Raw genomic sequence first — 16448 nt, forward strand, 5'->3', positions numbered from 1 at the left:
TCAGAGTTGTCCACACTGAGCGTCCAGAATTTGTCACTTACACTCCAGGTTTTCCTATAACCAGTACTATTTCCCAAAGAGGCTTTTGCTCTGATAAGTTGTAATTCTCTGTATTCGCTTGTCTGTCTCTCCAATTTTAGGGGGAGCCATTTGCCCTGTCACGTCACTTCTCTTAAGGATCTAAAAGCAATTGGTGATTTTTCTATTTGTTCAAATTTTAACTCCTTGTTAGGAATGAGTGACAACTTCTAATCTTCTTATATGCTGGACTGGAAACTGGAAGTCTTTACTTCTGAAGTTGCTAAAGAACCAATTCATGTTCTCCAAGCTGGCTTATTAATTGCAAAAAGCAAGCATTTATCCTGATTCTTGTATATGAACGATACCTCAGGGTAGCCAAGTAGGTGATATAACAAAACTTTCTACTGAAAAATTATAGCTAACAATCATATTAGGAATGATAGAAGTAAAATACTGCCATTTTACAACCCCTAGTAAAATAATGGATCTAAGCAGTGAACATCAATTATTTCTAAACCTATTAGGTAAATGTCTGAAAAGAAACTTTTTTCATAGGTTGATCAGGCTAGCAGGACTGGAACCTATTAGACAAGTTTAACATCACAAATAGATAAACAAGATGACATTAGATATCTCTGATAGGGGGAAAAAAAACAGGAAGTCTATACCAGCACCTATCATGTATTCTTGCCCCAAATAAGTAGACAGAATGTTATCAAGCCAATCTAATTACTCTCCAGTTTACAGGAAAATTGAAGGATGAAGAAATATGTGAAATCACATCACAAGATGCTAACAATAAAGTCAAAAATTAAGGAACTTCAATTCTATAGAGCAAATTACCCAATTTCTTCCACAAATAAATAGCATTTTTAAAAGGTTGGGAGTGGTAGGTGCCTGGGTGGCTCAGTCAGCTTAAGTGTCCAACTCTTGATTGAAGTTCAGGTCATGATCTCAGGGTTTGTGTGATCAAGCCCCACACTGGTTTTCTGCACTGACAGCGCAGAACCTTCTTGGGATTCTCTCTCTGACCCTCCCCTGCTTTCACATGCATGTGCTCTCTCTTTCTCTCTCAAAATAAATAAACTTTAAAAAAATGGGGGGGGGGAACCTACAGATTAAAATTATTCAAATGCATGTTTGGGTCATGATTCAAATGAACCAACTGTAAAAAAACATTTAAAAAACAATCAGTTGAGCACAGTCAGAATATTTAATAACATTAAGAAATTACTGTTATTTTTAGGTAGGTTAATGATAATATAGTTTTTTTTTAATATTTATTTTAGCAATATATACTAAAATATTTATGGATACAATGATATCTGAAATTTTTTAAATGGTTCAGTGTATTAGAAAATGGAGGTGAGTATAGATTTTATAAAACCTTGACTATGTGGGTGGATCAGTCAATGGGAGTTTGTTTTACTATTCTCTCTCCTTTTGCACATTTGAAACTTTCATAATAAAAAACATTTTAAAAAGTTACCCAGAAAAAAACAAACTCTGATTGTGAAAAAAATTTTAGAAATATCAAAACTCATTTATTTTGCCTGTATTTTCTTTTCTATTATATGCATAGTAAAAATTAAAATCATAAAACTTAAAAGAGCTACTGCAGTAAGTAAAAAATAAAAATTCAAAGTGATAAGAGAGCACTGTATCATAGTCTAATTGGCAGCATTCTTTTCTTTCAGAAGAGTATATAAAGTAATAGTACAGCTTATAATCAATAATGTTTTATAATAAATAGGAATAAAATATCACTTATTAGAGACACCAAAACCTATTTCTAATAATAAAATGATGGCCAACCAACACATGAAAAAATGCTCAACATCACTCATCATCAGGGAAATACAAATCAAAACCACAATGAGATACCTCCTTATACCTGTCAGACTGACTAACATTAACAACTCAGGCAACAACAGATGTTGGCGAGGATGCGGAGAAAGAGGATCTCTTTTGCATTGTTGGTGGGAATGCAAGTTGGTGCAGCCACTCTGGAAAATAGTATGGAGGTTCCTCAAAAAACTAAAAACATAACTACCCTATAACCCAGCATTTGCACTACTAGGTATTTATCCAAGGGATACAGGTGTGCTGTTTCAAAGGGACACATGCACCCCCATGTTTATAGCAGCACTATCAACAACAGCCAAAGTATGGAAGGAGCCCAAATGTCCATCGATGGATGAATGGATAAAGAAGTATGCTAGATATATACAATGGAGTATTACTCGGCAAGCAAAAAGAATGAATTCTTGCCATTTGCAACTACGTGCATGGAACTGGAGGGTATCATGCTAAGTAAAATGAGTCAGAGAAAGACAAAAATCATATGACTTCACTCATATGAGGACTTTAAGAGACAAAACAGATGAACATAAGGGAAAGGAAACAAAACTAATATAAAAACAGGGAGGGGGACAAAACAGAAGAGACTCAAAAATATGGAGAACAAACTGAGGGTTACTGCAGGGGTTGTGGGAGGGGGGATGGGCTATATGGGTAAGGGGCATTAAGGAATCTACTCCTGAAATCATTGTTGCACTATATGTTAACTAATTTGGATGTAAATTTTAAAAAATCAAAAATAAAATAATAAACAAATAAATAAATAAATAAAATGATGACTAAACAATTTTTAAAAGTCAAACAAGATGAAATATTTCAGTGAGTCTCAAAGTCAAATTAAAAAAAGAATTCCAGAATAAAAAGACAAACCTTGATCATCTCTGCCTCTATCTGCTGATGAACACCTATAAAACTTTTCTTCATCTGTTGCTTATCTTTAATCATCATGGTGAGCCTGTGTAAAGGTCCAGAATTTAGGTCCTCTGCATGTGTCTTCATTATTCTACTAAGTTGCTCTGTCTGCTGAATCATAAGTAGCCAAGACTTTAAAAAAAGAAAGAATGAAAGAAAATTAGCACTTGTATTAAAGGCTGCCATTTAGCTGTGCTTTAAGTGTTCTGGAACTTTAAATATTTAGTTTTACAGAAATTATTACATTAATACAAAAATGCCAGGTTTCTCGCAATTGTGCAAGGAGCTATGAATGGCTCAGATTTAACATCTTCAACTTCAAGTACAAATGCTTCAAAATTTAGTAATCAGAGACTATGTAGTATTGGAGGAAAGGGATTAAGGCTCTTCGAGAGTTCACACTTGCAGTCTTCATTTTATCACTTCTTGTCTCTTTGTCAATATGTTGATATAATCCTTCTGCCTACACCATACTGATGCCTCAGTACGGTCACCATTTCCTAATGGTCAAATGCAACAGATATTTACCCGTCTTTATCCTTAACATTTCTCTCTGTGGCATCTGATCTTGCTGACCCACTCACTCCTTCCTGAAACTCTTCTTTTCTGGTTTGGATGGCTTCTTATATTCCAACATACCAATTTGTCTTCTCCTTTTCCTAAAAATCCCTTCTCAATCTTTGTACTTGCTATTCATTTGCTGCTTATGTATTAAATAATGGTAATCTGTGGATTTCTATCTATTCTCGTTTCTTAGTAAATACCATTAGCTCTCAATGGTTTTTCCAGCACAACACATTCCATCAATAGCAGACACACATAATGGTGGGGTTTGGGACAAGTCAGCATATGGATACTGCTGGAAGAACAAGTCATTTGTTATTAAACATTCTAATTTCTAGATCCAAAAAAAAAAAGCAACTGAGGAATACTCTTCACTATAGATCTTCAAAATTCTATCCAGAAACAATTGTTGGAGATATACCATGGTTGGGTAAGATCCATGTTAAAGATTAAAAAAGTAGACAAGGTATGATTTCAGATATTTATTGATTAGAATAAATTGTTATGCTATTACTTATGATCTGTGAATGAACAGGATTACCCTCCATTGGTTAATGTTCTGATATAATCCTAAATCAAAATTTAATAAGCATCTAAATCAAAATAATAGCCTAAAAGAATCAAATTCTTAGTCATAGTCAAAACTCACCAGGGTCTAACTTAGTAATCTTGTTTTTGGTAAACTGTAATATACATTTTTTTAAAAGTTAACCTTTGAGTACATTTTTTAGGGAGAAGGGCATTCTTAGTTATGAAATGTTATTATGAACATGGAGTAAAATGTGACCAATAAACTCATTATATTTACTTTCAGATTCAAAACTCTAAGTACTAATAATATGCTCTTGATACCACAAAGGAATTTAAAACTGATATATCTCTTCCATTAAAATATAAAATTTAACAAAGATGAAAACAGTAAAAAACAAAACTATACAAACATGGATTAAAAACAAACTAAATAGGGGCGCCTGGGTGGCGCAGTCGGTTGAGCGTCCGACTTCAGCCAGGTCACGATCTCGCGGTCCGTAAGTTCGAGCCCCGCGTCGGGCTCTGGGCTGATGGCTCAGAGCCTGGAGCCTGTTTCCGATTCTGTGTCTCCCTCTCTCTCTGCCCCTCCCCCGTTCATGCTCTGTCTCTCTCTGTCCCAAAAATAAAAAACGTTGAAAAAAAAATTTAAAAACAAACTAAATATCCTAATAACTTCTGTAACTTGGCCTTTTTCATTTTTGTATTTTCACTCTAAAAAATACAATGCTGGGAAAACACTATGTAGCATGTTCAGAATGTTAAAACTACGAAAAAATAAGAGGAATCAGTGTTTCATTCTCTATCTTCAAAAATTAAATATTCTCTAAGTGCTTCATAGCAATAAATTTTTGTAATTTTACATAAGACTCTTTGCGGCCTAAGAGAGAAGCCTTCTTGGAAGCCAACATTAAAGGTGAGACAACAAAGTCAGATTGACCTCCTCCTCCCAGGAGGGCACATCTCATCCTGCCTAATGGTCCTGTTTACCGTAGTCACTGTGGGAAGTCCAAGCATCCCAAGATATATATCATCACGCCAATTACCAATCCTATGTTGCCCTCAATATTTCCTAATGTGACTCGGGAACTCTCTAGAGAATCCTGTACCCTCAAAAGCTCCTTAAAAACTCCTTACACCTCATATCAGAACGTTCCACTTACCTTCTAGCTTTTACAAAAACCTGGCTTTAACCCATTCCCAACATCCTAATAGCTAATAAATAAAACCACTCTTCCTAAAAAAGTCCCTGCTCCTTTGAAGTTCAGGTCACCCTTCCCAACAATCTATCAGCAAGCCTTTCTGATTCTCTCTCCAAAGTCTACCACAAATCCACCCACTTCTCTCCATCTCCACTGTCTTTTGGAAGTTATGACTATCTCTGGCTTAAATTATTACAAAACCTCCAAATTGGTGTCCTCTTTTTACTCCTGCTCCTCCCCAATCCACTGCCTTCAAAGTAGCAAAAGAAATTCTAATTCTCTTGCAAAAAAAACCCTACATTGCTTTTCCTTTGCACTTAAAAACAAAAATCCAACTTATTTCTAAAACCTAGTTGTCTCAGATTATCCATCCTCTGTCTGTCCTTCCAAGTTCACATTTTGCTATTCTCTACCCAACTAAATAAATAAACCATTGTTTTCCTTCAGTTTCCTGAACATTCACTCTTTCTCAAAGCTCACCCTCTCTTTCACTTGGCAAGACCCATCTCTTCCTTCAGGAATCAACAAAACCTTATGTAGGTGTAATCCTTGCTTTTCTCTCTCTTAGCACTTGAAACAACTATCTGTATGTATACTTGTTTGGTTTTTTTTCTGTCTCCCCAACCAGAATGCAAGCTCCAGGGGAGTGGTACCATAACTCTTTCCTCACTAATTTAGGTATTTACTGTGATGCCTTAAATAGCTACTAAATATTCTTTGAAAGAAGAAAGGAAGGGAGGGATGGAGGCAGGGAGGCACAAATGTAAAAGAAAACCATGAATTAAATACATGCCATTAAAAGATATTTTCATTGTTTATAACCGGAAATAGAATGATAGCAATGCCAATTATGACAGGGAAGAAAAAAATTAACGGATCTTCAACTAATACAACAAAGGGAGAGGAGCAGTACATAATGCAATTATGAAGCAATGCCTAAAAGGAATGCGTGAGTGGGCAAGAAAATGTTTGGATAGTATATAATTTGAATTAGACAGGTGACTAGAATATTTGTTATAAAGAGAAGAGAGTAAAATGTTAACAGATGCTTGATAAACAAAAGTAAAGGAGTACTTCAACATTTGCAATAGAACTTGTGCAGCACTTTGCAGATATGGCTCTTTGGTTATGGCACAGGAATGGCCAGGGCACAGACAAATTATCTGTTGACCAGGATAATTTGTGGAACATAACTCTTTGTAACTTAATAAGCAAAATACTGTAGGCCACTGGCAGGCATTCAAATTTCTTTATTATACAGAATCCTACGTAATGGTAATAATTCTGCTAATAATATTCCTCATAAAGGGATTTTACTAGTAGTTACTCACTGATGCTGAACACTAGGTAAGTTAAGAAATATTAACAAATAAAAACATCTAAAGTTCAACTTCAAAAAAATAATCATAGCAAAGAATAATAATACAATGTCTAAACACAACCATTGTGGTTAAGTTTATAAAACAGAATATAAATATATCCTAACTATTGAGAAAAGAGCTACAAAATGTAAATGTAGTAATAATGTAACTATAAAAAACTAGACAAAAAAATCTAGTGGATAGTAACAAAAACCAGGAATGAGAATTTGATGAGAAAAGTGTAATTATTTCCATTTTCCCTCTTTTCAAATAGAAGAGTGTATAGACAGCTCTACATCTAAAGTTTGTAAAGAAATATGGACTTAAGTTTAAAATTTTTAAATTTCAAAAGTTAAACAAGTGAATGTTTAGGAAAAAAAAACTATACAGACCATCTAAGTTATCAAAAGTACTTTTTGAAGAAAGTTAACATTGCCCATTAAAAAAAGAAAGAGAGCAAAAGAAACAAAAAATTATTGACAATTAAAAATGAGTTGCAAAATAAAAATTATACTAAACACATCTGTTAAACATTGTATGAAAATATTATCTGTTAAACATCTATGAAAATTCAGGTAAACATTATCAAATCAGAGGAGGGAACTTCACTCTAGGCAATAAATAAGAAACATCAGTAAAATAAAATAACATACAACAACAAAAAGACAAGTAAAACTACCCCAGAAAAATATAAACAATAGGATTCAGTACTCATTATGTCCAAATAATTTCAAATTGAATTCTAGACCCAAAATATAAAACAAAGAAGGGCACATTATGATGCAGAAGAATATCAATTACAATGAACATATAACTGTCAGGAATCTTTTCATTCCAGAAAACAGTACATCAAAACACACAAAGCAAAACAGTAGAAAATGAAATGAGAAATCAAAAGTAGCAGGAGAATTAAATGTACTCATCTCTACCTATGACAGATAAACTAAAAAAATAAATAATGCAGAGTATCTGAATAAGTAATTTAATAATGAATATGTTTGATCTATATTACATATAAAAATCTATATACCTCCCCAGGTATAGAAGATATGTATTTTTAAAGAATCTATGGAATATTCATTTTTTTTAACTTTATTTTGAGACAGAGAGGGAGTGAGCAGGGGAAGAGCAGAGATTGACAGGATGAGAGAGAATCCTAAGCAGGCTCTATGCTGTCAGCGTGCAGCCTGATGCATGGCTCGATCCCACGAACCATGAGATCATGATCTGAGCTGAAATTGAGAGTCAGATGCTTAACTGACTAAGTCAGGTGCCCCAAATCTATGGAATATTCCTAAAAATTAGATGATATTATACTACAAAAAAATTTATAAATTTCTTCAAGAATAGAAAATAGTACATACTAACTATACTTTCTATCTAGCCTCTTACAAGGAAAAAAAGCAAAGAAAAAATCACTGACAGAATTTTTTAAGAAAAAAATAATTAAATCATTTCTTAAAAATGGATAGGCCAAATAGTAAAGTTTGTAAAACTAATATAAGACCTAGAAAATACCAGTAAATAAAATACTGACTACCAAAATCTATGATACAGAGCTCAATTTGCCGAAAGATTCACAAACTTTATAGTTCCATTTCTAAGTAAGAATAAAAATAAATTTATTAAATATTCAATTTTAGAAATTGGGAAAGGAGAACACTATAAAATCTAAGGAAAATACAAAGAAGGAAATGAAAAGCAAAAAACAAAAAGTATGTATTAATTCATCAAAAACAAAAACAAACAGAAAAAATAATGTTAATAACACTAAAAGAGAGAGCTGACAATAATGAGGAAAAAAGAAAATAAAGTATCTAAAGTTAAGTCTAGGAAATAAGAAATAACCAGAGATTAAGAAAAAAATTATAAAATCTTTGAGAAAAACTGCTTTTCTCCTATTAATCTACCTTTTATTGGTTTATTTTTTAAATATCTTTTTGTTATCTTTAATTGACATATAATATTATATTAGTTTCAGGTATATAACATAGTAATTCAACTTTACATACACTAAGAAATGCTCCCTACAAGTGTACTTTCCATCTGTCACCATACAAGGTTATTGTTATTTTTTAATTATTTATTTACTTTGAGAGAGCGAGTGAGCCCGTGTGAATGGGGGAAGGGCAGAGAGAGAGAGAGAGAGAGAGAGAGAGAGAGAGAGAGAGAGAATCCCAAGCAGGCTCCCTGTGGTCAATGCACAGAGCCCCACCTGGGGCTAGAACTCACGAAACCGTGAGATCATGACCTGAGCCAAAGGCAGACGCTCAACCAAATGAGCCACACAGGCGCCCCCATACAAGGTTATTATTTACAATAGTAGTGACAATATTCTCTGTGCTGAACTCTACATCCCCGTGACTTATTTAATTTATACCTGGGAGTTTGTACCTCTTATTTTCTTTCACCTATTTTGAAACCCCAATACTGCAAAACTCTTATACATATTTCTCTAAATCAAATCCTATCTACTGAAAAAAAGCAAGAAAAGAAAGAAAACAATCTACCTAATGTAGGTTCTATTTTTTCTAAATGAATCCTTACTTTTACAGACAGCAAATTCAAAGAGATCAATAACCATGAACTACATAGTTATCATAAACCAATTATCCATAAAATATCTCTAAGAAAGTACAAAGCTCAAAATGTTTGCTAACAAATAATTTTAAACCTTTATGAATTAGATACCTTTGGTACTACCTAAAATGTTTCTAAGCACTGAGAATAAAAAAAACTTCCTAAAATCACCATAACAGAGACATCAAAAAGTGGCAAAGATGCGAATGCAAGCTGGTGCAGCCACTCTGGAAAATAGTATGGAGGTTCCTCAAAACACTAAAAATGAACTACCCCACGACCCAGCAACTGCACTACTAGGCATTTATCCAAGGGATACAGGTATGCTGTTTCAAAGGGACACATGCACCCCCATGTTTATAGCAGCACTATTAACAATAGCCAAAGTAAGGAAGGAGCCCAAATGTCCATCGATGGATGAATGGATAAAGAAGTATGGTATATGTATACAATGGAGTATTACTCGGCAAGCAAAAAGAATGAAATCTTGCCATTTGCAACTATGTGGATGGAACTGGAGGGTATTATGCTAAGTGAAATGAGTCGGTCAGAGAAAGACAAAAATCATATGACTTCACTCACATGAGAACGTTAAGAGACAAAACAGATGAACATAAGGGAAGGGAAACAAAACTAATATAAAAACAGGGAGGGGGACAAAACAGAAGAGACTTATAAATATGGAGAACAAACTGAGGGTTGCTGCAGGGGTTGTGGGAGGGGGGATCGGCTAAATGGGTCAGGGGCATTAAGGAATCTACCCCTGAAATCGTTGCTTCACTATATGCTAACTAATTTGGATGTAAATTTTAAAAAATAAAAAATAAAGTTAAAAAAAATGAAATAAACATTAACAAATATATATATGTTTTTAAATTAAGGTAACTTCATGTGAAATGATATAGAGAAAGTGCAAGGTATATAATTAGGTTAAAAAGTCAAACTGCAAAATAGTTTACAGAGTAAAATGTTATCTCTAGAAGATAAATAAACATCTTGTACAGGCTTATGCATCAAAAAAAAATAACAGAATAAAAATAAAGATGACTATATTTGACATGTGGAAAAGATAAAAAACAATACTCTTTTTGTCTTCAAACCTGAATTGCTTTGGAAAATTTAAATATCAGAAATAATCGAAAACAAAATGATTTATGTACTATGTCAAATTCCATCTACAAGCTGTTCAAAATACATGCACACTGTGACCTAACAGTACAATAGCACTTCCAAATATAGAGCCTCCTAAAATATGAAACACCAGCCTCGACTGTATCACTCCAAATTTAGTACAGATGCTTCCATGAAATTAAATCGCAGCTCTCATGCATAACAGGAATCAATCATCACACTAGAAGCCAAAATTATATCTAAAGTAAAATAATACAGGAGCCCCTGGGTGGCTCAGTCAGTTAAGCCTGTGACTCTTGATTTCAGCTCATGATCTCATGGTTGGTGAGTTCTAGCCCCACAAAGTGCTCTCTGCTAATAGCATGAAACCTGTTAGATTCTCTCTAATCCCTCTCTCTCTGCCCCTCCCAGCTCATACCCTTCCCAACTGGTGATTCGTATGCTCTTTTGCTCTCTCTCAAAATAAATAAATAACCTTAAAAAAAAAAAAAAAAGAAATGTTAGTATTTCCAAAAAATAATATAGAAAGAAAGAAAGAAAGAAAGAAAGAAAGAAAGAAAGAAAGAAAGAAAGAAAGAAAATAGAGGACAAGGTGAGTTGTTTTTTTTTAATCATTACTTGGTAGTATGAGAAAATATAAAACAATATCTACTCAAAGATAATAGAAAATATTAGCAGCTCTTCCATAAGGAAAGTAAATACTAGTTTAACTTACTTTGGGGAAATACAGTCTAAATTAATTTTTTAATTAAATGATAGAATCCTTCCATTTTATTCCATTGAGACACATACAGTAGCAAACAGGTATGAAATATTAAATACAGATCCTTCCAGAACTGCTTATATTTCTATGTATTAGTAATTTAGAATTAACAAATTAATCATGCATATTAGCAGATACTCAGAAATGAGCCAAAAGAAACCAATAATCATTAACCATGATTCCTTTGTGCTAGGAAGAATGCTAGAAAGAAGAGAGAAAATAGCAACTAAAGTAAGGGACTTCTTCCAGCCTTGACATAGTAACTAGAATCAAACCCATCTTCCCACTGAAACTACAAAAGTGAGCATAATACATACGAAACTGTTTTTAGATACAGGATAACAGGCAGCACAGGGTTGGAACCCTAAAGAAAAATGAAAGACCTGAAATTGCCCCACTTTTCTGCCTGGAGGTACTTTCCTAAGGGAAGTGCAAGGAGAAAATCAGAGTGTAAGACCAAAACAAGTATAAACTTAAAAGTCATAGTAAAAAGTTTGACTTTATACTAATTACAATGTCCAATTATAGAAACTTGGCAGGGGAGTGACATGGCCATTATAGGGGGCAAATTAAAAGTCAAAGAGAAAACTCTGGGCCTCGCACTGCTTGCATGTGTTTTTGTTTTGTTTTCTTTTCTTTTCTTTTAACAATAATGCAAAGCCTCATTGGATCGGAATTATCTTGAATTCTAAATAAATAGTCTGATTTTATAAATACTAATTACACCTTACCAAAAGAAAAATAAAATGCTTTTAGGAAAATATTTTAAAATAAAATCAGCCAAGAGGGGATAACAGGGACCAAATTTACTCTTTCACCTGAAAAAAAAAAATGGACAAAATATAAGCAATAACAGTTCAGGCAGTGAAAGATATGAAGTGATCACTGAGAGAAAAAAACAAACAAGATGAACCCTACAATTGCCCTGACTTACTGACTTAGAGGCCGCCCCACAGGGAGGAGAAACCAAAGGAGGTGTGAGCAGAATCCTAGAGTTGAGGAGGCAGAACAGAGAGTCTGGGAAGAACAAGGCAGCTAGAGTTCAAGGCACACTGACTCCTGGAGAGGATGGAGGCACACAGAGAAGCCTGGACATCTGCAGTGAGCCTCACTCTGGTATTTGGCAGAAAACTGGTCAGTGCATGCCCATGAGGAAACTACATGAACTGGGGGGAAACTAGCTGAAAAGATTACAGGCACAGTACCTACTGTTCACATATGGTCAGGAATAGTGCATTCCTACCAGCCACTCCCAAAAAACTCATAATTCATGGGTACTGGTAAGAGCTCTGGCAGTGAGGAGTCACTAGCCCCAGAATTAACACTGCTCTGACCCTGCCTAAGGAAATTAAAATCAAGATCCAAAAGGATCAAGCTCTTTCCAAGTAACTTAACTGTGCTCCGTCACAAAAATCAACAAAACAAAGCCATATAAACTATCAAAAATGAAACTTAGAGAAAAAAGAATCCAGAAATAAACAGAGTATCAGTGGGCTGCAGAACACCTTATAGACATCTAATTATACACGTAATAAGGAACTTCCAAGGAGACAGAGGAGGGATAGGAAAAGTATTTGAAGAAATAATAGCTGAAAACAGTGAAAACTCAATGAAAAACAAAAAATTCACAGATTCAAAAAGCTCAGTGAATCCAAACAAGAAGCATGAAAGAAAACACACTGTCAGTACCACATCTGAGGCAAATAGCCTTGGAACATTTCAAACATTTCATAATGATAGTATAATAATCTTCATAAAATAAGCTAGTTATGTATACAAATCCCTGTCAATTTTATAATTCATTTGATGAGTTCCTGGAGATCTCTGATTTTTTTCTTACAACATTTAAATTTTCTTCCCCTGTAGCGGGAATACACTAGTTTCCTTCCCTGCATAGTTTATGTCACAGTATCTAGAACAGCAGATATATTCTCATCTGATGGGAGATTTTAAGGAACCAAAAAATGAAATTATTTGGTGAGTCAGAGAAGGATGGATCATCTGTAATAAGTATGTCCTTCAACGGCAAGGGAATTTCGGCTTCTCTAAGTAAAGGTAAAGCCTTTCTAACAATGGAAGGGTCAAAACTTTCCAGCCCTTGTTACTTCAAGTACTATAAATTCTAAGGTTATCAAACACTAACACAATAACCAAAACAAATCCCAGATAAAAATACTAGGTAAACAAAAAATAAATAAATATTTGTAAGATAAAATAAAATAAAAATAATCAATATAATTAAAGTCACTAGTTGGATTCCAAAGACTGGTACCATATAATACACTGAGCTACATTAGCTCACTCATTGTCCAATCTCAGAAGATAACCATTTCCAGAGACCACATGACTACCAAAATATTGCTATTGCTACTGCTACTAATAAGAGTAAGTCTAGATATCTAAACACAGATCAGGCCAGGAAGAAAACTACATCACCTTTTCTTGCTCACCACTTTTTCTCCCAGCTTCCTAGCCTCAGCATCCTTCATCTGCTTTTGTTCTTGGACTTAAAAGCCACAATTCTCGTTCTTCCAGAACAAGATCCAGAAAGATAACAGGCCAGAGTCACCTTTGCCCTTCAGAAGCAAATCACATAACCTCAGCAGTGGCTCCCACCAAAAAGTTAGGTGCTGAGCTAAAGACCTCTGCAGTCTTCTCCAGCCCTTGCACCATACGATTTTTCTCTCCTTAGCTACTTCCCTCTATACTGTCATCCTCATAAACTCCTTGAGTTTTATAGCTCATGTCCATAGAAGATTACTTTGTTGATCCAGCTCTAGTGGTTTTTTGTTAATACAGGGCTGACCTATTTGGACGTTTTAAAGAAAACAATAAATTACAGTACTGCTTCTGGAAATGCTTACTTACTCCCTCTAGCTTCAGTGTGATATTCCGGTTTTCCAAACCATTGCATCCCATTCCTGTTCCCCATCCATGTCCTGAGGCAGTTGTTCTGTTATCCCCTATTTCCTGTATCCCCAAAATCTCCTTGATTGGCTCTTTCAGCTTGACATCTCTTTAAAAGCAGGCTTCTTTTTCCTCCCCGAATCCAGCCAAAACTTTGAGCTACTGCTCAATCTAATCTCTTTAAAAAAAAACCCTCATATAAACTTCTGAGGGAAAAACTTAAAATTGTGTATTTGCTCCCAGAAGTTATGAACCAGACTCTATACTTAGGACCCTCTCTCTCTCTGAAACTCTGTAAAATAAATGTTGTTTTCTTCTCTCACAACCTGTGTAACTCAGAACCAAGAGGAGGGGTTATGGTTTCCCTTTCTTCTCCCCAACCTCACCCCTATTAAAGCTAACCTTGCTTGTCTAGACCACCCTCCGCTCCTCCTTTTTAATGCTATCGACTTCTTCTAGACTATAGGCTTTATCTTATATACTCCTTATATCAACACTGAGGCAAATATCTTCATCTTATAAATGGTGTCAGAGAGATTAAATCATCTGTCAAGGTCATACAGCTAATAAATCTGCCTCTGAATGTGCTAAATCCAAAACAACCTAACATGCTGGAGGATCCAGAAGTATGGTAACCTAAAGACACTTGCATCTAAAGATTATGTTCATATTTATTACATCTCCAAAATACATGCATCCAAAGAATAACTATCTAAGCTAAACTAATGAGAGTACTTTACAAACTGGTTACAAATTACACAGTAATCATTGATTAATCTTTATTTAGTGCTTTATCATTAGAGGCCAACAGTCACAGGGAAAATCCATCTCCCCTTCAGGCCACCTACTTTGCAGCATGAGTAACATCTAAAGTGAAGAAGTCCTTTTAGGCCAAGATTAGTGAGTCATTCTTGATATGAAAGTAAAAATAAAAGGGGCCTTGCACCATATTTGGCTTTCTAACTAAAATAATGACCTAAACTTAAAATCTCCTTAAGCAGAACAATTAGGAAATAAATCATCATCTTCTGTCTAACCAATACCAGCACCACACTGGATAACTAGAAATAGCACTACTTTAATATAAACATACATATAATACACATTTCCCTATCCCAAGAAAACAAAATTACTAGTTTGAGACTTTTATTTTTTGAACATTTTTCAGAATCCTGATGTGTAAACTGAATGGTATTATTATATTATAAAATACTGTTTTTACCTGAAATGTATTTTTCAAAAGATTTTTTATATTCCTAAATTTGATTTTTTATATTGTCATTTTGTGACCAAAAATATTTCCAAGAAATAAATGAGTCTCTTATTTCACAATGAGAAAGAGGAATAATGATTCCATTTACAGAAATTTTATTCTCTCCTATATCCCTCTTAAAAAAGGGATCATATGCTACATTGCATATACTACATAGTATCACACATTTCCAAAATAATTAGCATAAACCCTAAAATGCCTATTTGACTCTTAGGTATACTATCAGCTATATTAGGATGAATATACAATATTAAAAAAAAGTAAGCACTTCACTCAATTTTTAAGTTTTGAATTTTCCCTACATATAGGGAAAAATTATACCTTTTAGAAAAACAAATCATGCTTTCCACCTTTGAACTAGCAGTTGTGTGGTGAGGTAAATCAGTATTACATAAACCAAAAGTAATTTAAACTTCTGAGTTCATTATACCAAAAAGTATTTATCCTGGGACACTGAGTCAAAGAACAAACTACTACTGTAGCTATAATTACAGTAAAGCATTGAAAATAATCAACAAAATGACTCCAGCTTGAAAAATACCTAAATAATAGTTGTTATAAATAGGTTTCCCCTACAGACCATATCTCCTAACTTGCTTTCTTTCCAAGTTGAATGTTTTTAAGACACAACAATAAAATTCCATGAAGAATGCAAAGTTTCTGTGCCACAAAATAATTCAAAATAAATAGTTCTCTGAAACAACAATTTTTATTCAGAGTTTGTCTATTACATAAGAATGTTTTTGGAATTTCTGAGTCCTTATGAGATAAAGAAATCTAGGAGACAAGTCATTAAATTTCCCTAAAACTGAGAATTGCAAAGATTGAACTGCAAGTGCAAAGTACTTCCCATACACAAGAGCCTGTCTTTACATTGTCTTCAAAGCTTTCTGGTTTGCCCAGGCCAGTGGGTCACAATTCTGCCTGCAATAAGAATTACCTGGCAGCGTTTTAAAAATACCAAATCTTGAATCCCATGACCACAGATTCTAATTTCATAGGTTTTGGATGGGGCCCAAGGATCAGTATTTCAAAGCTCCCAAGTAATTCTAATATACTAGTTCTGCTCTAACAAAACATTTGTGTCCCCAGTCATCACTGGGTTATGCAAAATCACACATTAAAAACCACAGGGCTTATAAAAAAAAAAATGGTGTTCGATACACAAGAGTCAAAAAATTTATCAGGGACACATTTTTAAAAAGACAGGAACCTAATAAAAACTTTGCACGGTTTTACATATATTAAATGGTAACAAAATATATAGTACTACAGTATATATGGCACTTTATTTTGAAAAGACCTGAGGTTGACTTATCAAAAGTAGGTGGCAGAAGAGCTGAAGA

At 34.1% G+C, this 16448-nt stretch overlaps 1 protein-coding gene across 3 annotated transcripts in view; it reads right to left on the minus strand.

Moving 5' to 3' along the window:
- FER (FER tyrosine kinase) overlaps window positions 1–16448 on the minus strand; it is a 453694-nt gene that overhangs the window by 373804 nt on the left and 63442 nt on the right. For all 3 annotated transcript variants that reach the window (XM_086685926.1, XM_086685760.1, XM_086685844.1), the window contains one exon: window positions 2752–2925. In XM_086685926.1, coding sequence (XP_086542052.1) covers window positions 2752–2925 — 174 coding nt within the window. The remainder of the gene's footprint in view (window positions 1–2751; window positions 2926–16448) is intronic.

This window comes from Puma concolor, chromosome A1 (assembly GCF_028749965.1).
Source record: "Puma concolor isolate L17-30 chromosome A1, mPumCon1.1.hap2, whole genome shotgun sequence".
NCBI classification, from domain to species: Eukaryota; Metazoa; Chordata; class Mammalia; order Carnivora; family Felidae; genus Puma; species Puma concolor.